At 40.8% G+C, this 10,116-nt stretch overlaps 1 protein-coding gene across 1 annotated transcript; it reads right to left on the bottom strand.

Moving 5' to 3' along the window:
- Positions 1-391: 391 nt before the first annotated feature.
- Positions 392-9,808, bottom strand: ZNF84 (zinc finger protein 84). The gene is made up of 4 exons (XM_006901009.1): positions 9,800-9,808; positions 5,753-5,879; positions 583-2,370; positions 392-498 (listed from the first exon to the last, which is right to left on the bottom strand). The coding sequence occupies exons 1-4, from the start codon at positions 9,806-9,808 to the stop codon at positions 392-394; spliced, it is 2,031 nt and encodes a 676-aa protein (XP_006901071.1).
- Between the last annotated feature and the right edge of the window lie 308 nt (positions 9,809-10,116).

Genomic DNA, 10,116 nt, shown 5'->3' with positions numbered 1-10,116 from the left:
TCTCCTCCCGTGTGATTTACAGTCTCTGAAAACCCAGGGGAGGATCAGCTATGGGTTGATTTCGACGGCAGTGCTCAATGACGACAAGAAAATATGACCTTTGGAAGGTTTTCTGATATTCACAGTGAGAATCTTATATTCTCATCACAGCAAGTATTCCTTTGTGTAAGTTTTGACTATAATCGGAAAGTTTCTTCCAATTCTATGGATTCATAGGCTCATTCTATTCTGAGTTCTGATATTTAAGTCTGTTGAGCTGCTGTCATTTAACCTCATTAGGGAGCTGCTATCCTAACAATAGGGTCTGACACACAGAGTTTGATTATTCTGGAAAAGTATCATGACTGCACTGTAATACATTGACCTTTGACCTCTGCTTGAAGACTGTGAGTTATGTCTCTACAACTTTTTTCTTTTTATGCGTTCTCAGGTGATTAATGAGCTGTGACTTTTGAGAGAAAGCTTTTGGACATTCATTGCATAGGTAAGGTTTCTCTCCTGTATGAATTTTTTGATGATTAACAAGCTGTGACTTCTGAGAAAAAGCTCTCCTACATACATTACACCCATAGGGTTTCTCACCTGTATGGGTCCTATTATGTGGTATGAGGTGTGACTTCCGAGTAAAACATTTGCCACACTGGAGGCACGTGAAAGGTTTCTCTCCTGTGTGTGTTCTCCGGTGATTAATGAGACTTGACTTCTCCCTGAAGGCTCTTTTACAATCACTGCATTCATAGGGTTTCTCTCCCGTGTGACTCCTTTGGTGTCTAACTAGCTCTGACTTCTCAAAGAAAGCTTTCCTACAAAAACTACATTCATAGGGTCTCTCACCTCTGTGGATTCTCAGATGAGTGTTGAGCTGGGATTTCTGGGAGAAGGCTCTTTTGCAGTCGGTACATTCATAGGGCTTCTCTCCCGTGTGAGTTCTCAGATGCGTGGCAAGACTCGACTTCTCGGCAAACGCTTTCCCACATTCGCTGCAGCTGTAGGGCTTCTCTCCTGTGTGAGTCCTCTGGTGGGAGATGAGGTGTGACTTCTGACAAAATGCCCTCCCACATTCGCTGCACATGTACGGTTTTTCTCCAGTATGAATTCTCTGATGATTTGTGAGGCTTAGCTTTTCACTGAAAGCTTTGCCACATTCACTGCATTCGTAAGGCTTCTCTCCTGTATGAGTCCTCTGATGTCTAACGAGCTGGGATTTCCGGCTGAAGGCTTTCCCACATTTACTGCAAATAAAGGGTCTCTCCCCTGTATGTGTCATTTGGTGAGAGATGAGATGTGACTTCTGAGAAAAAGCTTTTCCACACTGAATGCATCCATGGGGTTTCTCTCCAGTGTGGGTTCTCTGATGATTAATAAGACTTGACCGCTCTCTAAATGCCTTCTGACACTCACTGCATTCATAAGGCTTCTCTCCAGTATGAACCGTCTGATGTCTCATGAGCTCTGACTTTTCAAAGAAGGCTTTCCTACACTCACTGCATCCAAACGGTTTGGTTCCGGTGTGAGTCCTGTGATGTGTAACAAGTTGTGACTTCCTGCTAAACGCCTTCCCACAATCCCTGCACGCAAAGGGTTTCTCTCCGGTGTGAATCCTTTGATGATTGATGAGGTTGGACTTTTCACTAAAGGCTTTCCCACATGCACCACATTCGTAGGGTTTTTCTCCAGTGTGGGTCCTCCAGTGTGAGATGAGATGGGACTTCCGGGAGAAGGCCTTCCCACACTCACCACACTCGTAGGGTTTCTCTCCGGTGTGTGTCCTCTCGTGAGATGTGAGCTGTGACTTTTGTGAGAAAGCTTTCCCACACTGGCTACAATGGTAAGGTTTCTCTCCCGTATGAGTTCTGTGATGTGTAATAAACTGTGACTTCTGGGGGAAAGTTTTGCCACAACTACCACAGCCGTAGGCTATTTCTTTTAAATGTCTGCTCTGATGTTTGATGAGGCTTGATCTCTTGTTGAAGCGTTTCCTACATTCAAAGCATTCATAAAGTTTCTCCCCTAGCCGAGTTCTGTGATATATGATAATCTGTGACTTCTTGTAGTTAATTTTGTCATAGTTATCAGATTTGTAATATTTTAACCAAGAGTTCATTTCCTCAGCATTGGGATTAAGAAAGAATTTATCGAAAACTTTAAAATCATTCGGCTCTGTTTTTTCACAATCCGTTTTTGGTACAAGGAAATCTAAATGATGCTTCGAAATTATTCCATCTAAGTCATCTTCACTGTGCAATTTCCTGGCAGGTACAAAGCTCATGTTTAGATTGAGTTTTTCCCCAATTGCCTCACAACCATGATTTCTTTTCTTATTATTCAACTTGTCTTGGTTATCTGGATGCCAGAGCAAATGACCATCAACTTGCCAAACTTCTATAAAGGAAAAAAAAAAACAAACCAACCATCAATCTTTCTGATTTTGTCTGTTTTCTTTCTATACCTGTTATTTGGGGTGGGAGGAATAATAGAGAGTGAGAAATATTCTGCTGAAGGGCAGACAGCTTTCTAAACATGGTGATTGGAGTATCAAGTAGAATGTCAATTCTCTAAACAATGATAAATAAATGTTGCATAAAGAGGAAATGGAAGGCAGATTAAATGGTTGTTGAGAAATGACTGTTAAATGGGGAAAAGATATTAAAATACTTAAGAGCAATGAGGACAAAGGTTGGGAGATGTAATTACTCAATATTCTAAAGGATTGGTTCCTTTAGGACACTGCTCATTTAACAGCATTCAGAGTACTTTCTGTGCTCCAGGTAAGGCACATTCTGAAGGACGGATTCCTTTAGGACATTGCTCATTTAACAGCATTCAGAGTACTTTCTGTGCTCCAGGTAAGGCACAAATCAGTGAGGGCACAAACAACAAGCCCCTCACACTATGAAACTTAAACAGGTAAGAACAGACAATATAGTATAGGTGGGAGAAAAGAGTGCAATCTCCTTCAGTGAGATTTAGAGCCTCTGCAAACAGCCTGGAAGATCAGCTCAATGGGTTGCATCTCAGGGGTACATAACTACAACAAGAAAAACATGAAAAGATTTGAGAGGGTAACTAGTTACTATAAACTCGAAGGACTAGAAATATTTTATGTACTCTTCCCCATTATTCAAACTTCCACAACTATTGTCAACATAATTAGAAAGTAACCCCAATCAACTTTTTTCCAAAACACATCATCTATAATCAAAACTCTTCAGGTACAGACTTTTATTATCCATAATGCTATCAATGAAAATATCGTAAGACCCAAATAGCCATTCACCACATGTGCTGACAATTACCACTTCTATATATTCTATTTCTATTCTTTTTGTAACATTTGGTACCATTTCAAGTGTTCTTTTAAAGTTTTATCACTTTAACAACAATCTAAACTAGGAATCTTTTGTGATGCTATAGTCACGAGTGTGAAAGAGATTAAATAATGTGAAAGCGTCTTTTGTGTGTGTGTGTGTGTGTGTGTGTGCGTGTACCATCAGATCTGACTGGCACAGGAGGAGATTGTCCCTCCTTCTCCAGTAGAGCAACTGGTGGATTCGAACCCCGTACCTCTGGGATTGCAGTGCAGCTTCTTGCCACTAGGCCACCAGAGCTCCCTGTGAAAGCTTCTTAAGGCTCTGAATGTCATCTGAGTGCAATAAGTTTGGGGAACATTCCACAACTCAAAGTTTGCAATATGTATTTTGGAAGTAGAGTCAACAAAATTTGCTGATGGATTTGAGCTAATGAGAATAGGACAACAGAAGAAATCAAGACCAACTCCTAGGTCTAATGTTTCAGTAATTCAGTGAATTACAATGTTGGGGAAGACTTAAGGGAAAGAAACATATGGATATTAAAATCAGGACTTCATTACATACATATGGAGATGTATATGAAAAGTTTAATAAAATAGAGAATGTGAGTAGAAAAAGGGGTAAATTAAACATCCTATGATAAAACGTGTATAAATGGTTAAGTAGAAGACAAATTTGCTTTGTAAACTTTCATTCAAATCACAATTTTAAGAAATTAGTTCATTTTTAAAAATGTTTATGGAGATGTTTATTAAATGGATTGCTATGCATTCTATAATAAAGTAAAAAAATATTATTATACATTCTTACATCTATAGGTCCCAGCTACTAAAAAGTATCAATGTGATCTCAGACAAGACATGAGAAAAAGGTAAGGAATATTTTAGGTGGATGAGAAAGATGGAAGGAGAGGATAAACTGTTCAGGGGTAATGAAGATTCTACTTTTTAATAAGAGACAATGAACAGAGTGGGTCTCCAACATTACTCCTCTGGGTGTTAAGAGAAAAACGGGAAATTTGACTACACAGATAGGTCTCCAACCATAGGGGAAAGGGGTGTCACAAGATTAAACATACCAGAGAAGAAAACATCAAACAAGATGCCATCATCCTACAAGTGAGAGACAAGGGTTAACTTCATGGACAAGATAAGCAGAAATACTTTATGCTAAAAAGAGGCTGTATCTTAATACTTATCTAAATAGTTCATGTTGTGGATATTCTGATTCACCATTAAAACTCTGAATATGTACAAAAAGCTCTCTAAACCACATTTCAACATATCAACCCACAAGTGACCGAGATTGCACTTCTACCTTCTCCCCTCTGCCTGGGTCTTGCACACTCACCTGGCGAGTGTGAACTTTCATTTTCTCCATCAAATATCCAGGGCTCTTCTCCGTGTTCTAACTTGAAGATCACGTCTGGCTTCATAACTTCATAACCTATTGGAAAAGCACAAAGGACTTGGAGCCAACTTCCTGAGCTTTAAGGTCTCAGAGGAATAAGCAAGGTTTAGCAGCAGACTTGATGCAGTGAAATTGCTCACTGGTATCACAACACAAGTAAATCATTTCCAGATGTAGTAACAGCCTCCCTGCTGACTAGCAGAGATGAAGAATCTTTGAGTTCTATGATTTAAGCCCAAAATTCAGTAGGCACCTCAGAGACTCTGGAGCTGAACTGTCAAATAAAAAAAAAATAACAACTCCTTCCAAATAACAATTCTTTGATTTACTGTCAGTCCTTGGCAAAGTTACTTAACCTCTTCTTCCCTCAATTTTATCATTAGGAAAAAAGCATGGTAACAGGACTTGACACCGAGAACTGCTTTAATGATTGCATCAGTCAGTATATAGAGTATGGCACACGGTGAGCTTTATGTTTGAGAGCTGCTGCACCATAGTTTCAGAGTCTGAATAGTAATGTTATGACTTCATTACTGGGGACAAGATCCACCCCACTGCCATTTAGTCAAGTCTGATTCATGCCAACCCTCCAGTGGGTTTTCAAAGCTGTAAATTTTTAGGGAAGGAGAATGCCTATCTAGTGGATCTTTTTTTTTTATAATTATATTTTATTAATTTTCATAAACATTTACAGAGATTTTGGGTTTCCATTCATTCACCGCTGCACCATTCTCTCTACCCTCCTCCCAGTTTGTTCTTGTCCAAATGCCACAGTGCTTGTCAAAGCCAGTTCTGAACTGGCAACCTTTTGGTTTGCAGTATCACCTATAAAGAACTTTGCCACCAGGATACCTTCCATTATAGAAGGTGAGGTCTAAATATAATCTCGGTGTCATAATATGAGACACAATCCAATCTCCTAAATTAAATTCCCATATAAATATTTCAGAGCCCCTCCCCATCCCCTCTCCCAAGCTCTTAGCAACTGACAAGAGAACAGGTCATTCACTGGGCACAGCTGAGGCGCTTACCCAGTGACACTAGGCTGCTATAGTTCTCCAACATGACATCCTTGTACAAGTCCCTCTGGCATGGGTCCAGCATCTGCCATTCCTTCTGGGTGAAGTCCACGGACAGATCTTCAAATGATAACGACCCCTGGAAGAGCACAGCAACAATAAACTGGAAGCAGTTATTACTTTAACATCATTTGAGAAAGAAGTATCAGAGTTTGGTCACACTGCTGTCATTTCAGCAAGATGGCCAGAAAGGCTTCTGTGGTCTGACACCTGCATTAAATACTGTGAGAGAAAATGCAACTGTGCCCCCTTCCACACTCATACAATGTATGATAGTTGGAACCACTGATTTTTAAATCCTCTGAGCCACTATAAATGAATTTATTTAAACACTTTGGCATAAGTGGTAGCCACAGAAAAGGTAAGAAAGACAGATTGTGGGCAACAGAGTTCATACTGTCTTGTTTCCTGTCATAAATAATTAGCTGATAGAACTTAAATTGTGTCTCCTCAAAATAAGTGCTACAATCTTTACCCCTATGCCAGTGGTTATTAATCCTCTTTGGGAGTAAAATGTCTTTAATGTGTTAATAAGTTTAGGGTAGGGGATATTTTGAGCCAATCTCTTTTAAAATATAGACTAAATGCAAATTGACAAGAGATAAGGAAAAGGAGAGGATAAACCACAAGAAGATCACCTAGGAGAAGAAATTCAAAGAGATAAGGAGTCTTCCAGGGTGGACAAGAGATGAAAAAGGACTGACCATCCATTTCTGAAATAACAGACTTCTGAAAACTCTATGAACAATAGAGGAACATAGTATTCAAGGTAGAACCTACATTGGAAATCACTCACAATAAGGAGAAATAACTGTAATAAATAACTTTAATAAATGGAACGTGGAAGGTATTAAATATGAATGTTGGAAAGCTATTAAAAATGAGATGGAATGCATGAAGATTGACATTCTGGGCATTAGTGAACTGAGATGAGAGAGGCATGGGCCAATTTGAATGGTTCAATCACATATGATCTATTATGAATGAATGAAAAAGTAAGAAAGAATGGTATTGTTCTCATGGTGATGAAGAAAATTTAAATATCTGTTCTAAAACACAGTGTTGTGAGTGACAGGATACTATACATACATACACAAGGAAGATCTGATAATGTGACTACTATTCAAATACATGTAGCAATAACTAAAGCTAAAGTATAGGAAATAGAAGATTTCTACCAACTTTCATAGTCTAAAATTGACCAAACATGCAATCAAAATTTATTAATAATAATTGGCCACCAAAATGTAAAAATTGGAAACAATGAGGAAGTATTAGTAATCTTGGTCTTGGTGACAGAAATGAGGCTGGACATCAACTGATTAAATTTTTTACATTCAATGACTTAGCATCAAAAATACCATTTTTTAATTTATTTTTTTAAATTAATTTTTGTGTTAGTATACCGTCAAATCAGATCTGACTGGTACAGGAGGAGATTGTCCCTCCTTTTCCCGGCAGAGCATCTGGTGGATTCGAACCATGTGCCTCTGGGATTGTAGTTGCAGCTCTTTGCCACTAGGCCACCAGAGCTCCCCAAAAATACCATTTTTAAAAACACAAAAGGTGACTTTACACATAGAACTCACTAGGCGGATTGAACAGGAATCAGACTGACTTTATCTGTGGAAAGACTTATTGGAAAAGTTCACTATCACCAGCCAAACCCAGGCCAGGTACTGAATGTGAAACAAACCATTGCTCATATGCAAATGCAAATTGAAGATGAAGGAAATTAAAACAAGTTCACAAGAACCAAATAATTACAATGAGCGTATCCCACCTGGATTTAAAAATCATCTTCAGAACAGGTTTGTGGCATTGAACACTAATGATCAAAGAACAGGTGAGTTAGAGACTGAGATCCACTAGGACAGTAAAAAAAGGTCATTACAAAGACAAAGGAGGAGGGGGCTCTGGTGGCCTAGTGGCAAGACGCTACACTGCAATCCCAGAGCCGCGGGCCGGGCGCACAGCCGCGGGATGTACTGAGGATGGGTGACCTGGCAGCTTGACATCTGTGAACTGATCGTCAACCCCATCCCACGGCTGAGCCCCAGGGACACTAGAGTCCTTCACACACTGCACCAACCAACATGCAGCGACGTGGACAGTAGGATTTAGAATCAGAACCCGGGAAGACAAAGCCATGTGCACTCGGCCATAACGGAAGACACCAGCGAGCTGCTGTGGGACCCTTCTGGCAGGAGAAAGGTGGGTGGACACTGGCTGAGTTCTTTTAAGCCCTGATAAGACCCCATGGGCTGTTGGAACTGAATTTTTCTGTGCCCCCACGATTGGGAAGGCTGGTAGGACCCTGGCTGGGTTTTCTTGGCACCACCGACTGCCTAGGAGAGCACCCCAAGTCGAGCCCACTGATGGGAATTTGGCCGAGCTCTCTTGGGCCACTCCGACTGCCCAGGAAGGAGCGGAAGTGGTAATTTGTCTGAACTTTTGTGGACACTGCAAAGCAGCCAGAGGCGAGTGAGTTGGTGGGAATTTGACTTTGAACCCATGACCCTGCTTGGGCAGGGGCCCCTGCTCGAGGGCACCTGCGTAAGTGCCAGTGGGCAGAGACCGCTGAGTGAGAACCACTGGGTGGGAGACAGACAGCTGGAATCTGAGCAGGGACCCCCGTCGTGAGCACACCGGGACAGCTGAAGTCTGAGTGAGGTCCCCAAGTGGTTGACCTGCCCTTGGGATCACCCCACTCCCGTGCGTGCCCCACCCCTTTTGGCTTCACACCTGTGCATACACGTCTGGTCAATCAACCTGCCTTTAATCCAGAGCACCTTGACCTGTCCTCTCACAGGCTCTGCACTGCCATTTCCCTGGAGTCAGAAGTTCAGAGAAACATACAAGTGGGTTAGCTGCCCAACTGATCTCTAGAGCATTGTCTTCAGGTCAAGAACAAATCAATGTCTTGAAGAAAGCAAGCTATCCCACACAATACACAAGAGCAAAGCAAGATGTCTCCCCCAGAGGGTGACACAGTATCAATGGATTTCCTGAAGCCAGAAAGTCTGATGGAACTTTCCAACACAGAATTTAATAGAACAGTGAATTTTTGCAATGGATGAAAAACAAACTTGAAGAATTATAGGATACTACAAGCAAAAACCACGAGGAGCTCAAAAAATCAATCCATAATGTAGATGAAACAAATGAGGTGTTTGTGGCACGGGAAAAGCAAGACAACATGATAAAAAATATGAGGGCCAATGTTTCAGAGGCTGTCACCATGATGGAGGGACACATGAGCTGAGTTGACATGGAACACAGAACCAGTGAAATAGAAGATAGAGCAAAAAGCAGCCGCAAAATGAAAGGAAAAAGAAGAAAACCTAAGAATAAAGCAGGACACCATCAAGAGAAATAACATGTGCATCACTGGAATCTCAGAACAGGAAGAAGCAAGTGAAGGCACCGAAAACGTGGTGGAAAAATTATGAGAGGGAAACTCACCAGGCATAATGAAGAATGAGAGAATGGGACTGCCATCAGGGTTGAGGGAAGACAGAAAAGGAGGGGAGGAATGATGTGCACTGTATTAAAACATATGAGGGAGGGAACTGTTTAAAACTGACATATGAGTAGGTATTCTTGTCATTACAGAAGTCCAGAGTGAAGGCTGCACAGTGGAGTGGAGTTGGGGGGTGGGGGAAGGGTTTGCATAACAATGAAAGAGTTTTTCTTAATTGGAGGGGAGCCATGGGTAGGGAGAAAAGTGCAACAATGAATGACTGGAAACTCTTAAGTCTGTAAACTTTCATTAAAATAAAAAAAATACAGAATACTCTAAAAAAAAAAAAGAACTGCAACTGGTTCCACAGTTAATACAGTTCTGCTCCAATACTGTGCCAATCTTGATATTCTAGTCTGAGGATATTTTTCCAGATCTTGATTTATTTTAACTTTTATATTTTCCTTTGTTTATTCAAACTCTTACAAATATTTCTTCTAATACATGAGAAAGCAAGGAATAAACAATTAACTCACCTGTACCATGGTCATTTTCTTCCAATCACATGAGATGGTTAGCAAGCCTGTTGTGTGTTCTCTCCTGTGTCTCTTGGGTCTCCACACCAAAGTCCTGCAGTGAGGGATCAAGGAGGTCTTCCACACTAAAAACAACTTCCTGCCAGAGCTTCCCTCTTATCTCACATAAGCAGTTTCTGGGGAACCAGTACCTATGGGCTTAGGAACAAAATGTTTTAGCAGATATATGTACTGTGCATAAACCCTCTTGATGCAATTGAAACAGGGCTCTCAGAAACAGAAACTGAATAGAGTATTACAGAATCCAAAATCCTTAA

This window comes from Elephantulus edwardii, unplaced genomic scaffold (assembly GCF_000299155.1).
Source record: "Elephantulus edwardii isolate Elephantulus edwardi_28Jun2011 unplaced genomic scaffold, EleEdw1.0 scaffold00304, whole genome shotgun sequence".
Taxonomy (NCBI): domain Eukaryota; kingdom Metazoa; phylum Chordata; class Mammalia; order Macroscelidea; family Macroscelididae; genus Elephantulus; species Elephantulus edwardii.
This window is presented reverse-complemented; position numbering and strand designations above follow the sequence as displayed.

What these genes read in the sequence shown, in the direction of transcription:
- ZNF84 (XM_006901009.1), bottom strand. An exon ending in TAGCAGCCTAGTGTCACTGG is followed by an intron (nt 2,371 to 5,752) that starts GTAAGCGCCTCA and finishes AAGTTTGGCAAG; the next exon opens with TTGATGGTCATTTGCTCTGG. An exon ending in ACATAATAGGACCCATACAG is followed by an intron (nt 499 to 582) that starts GTGAGAAACCCT and finishes AAATTCATACAG; the next exon opens with GAGAGAAACCTTACCTATGC.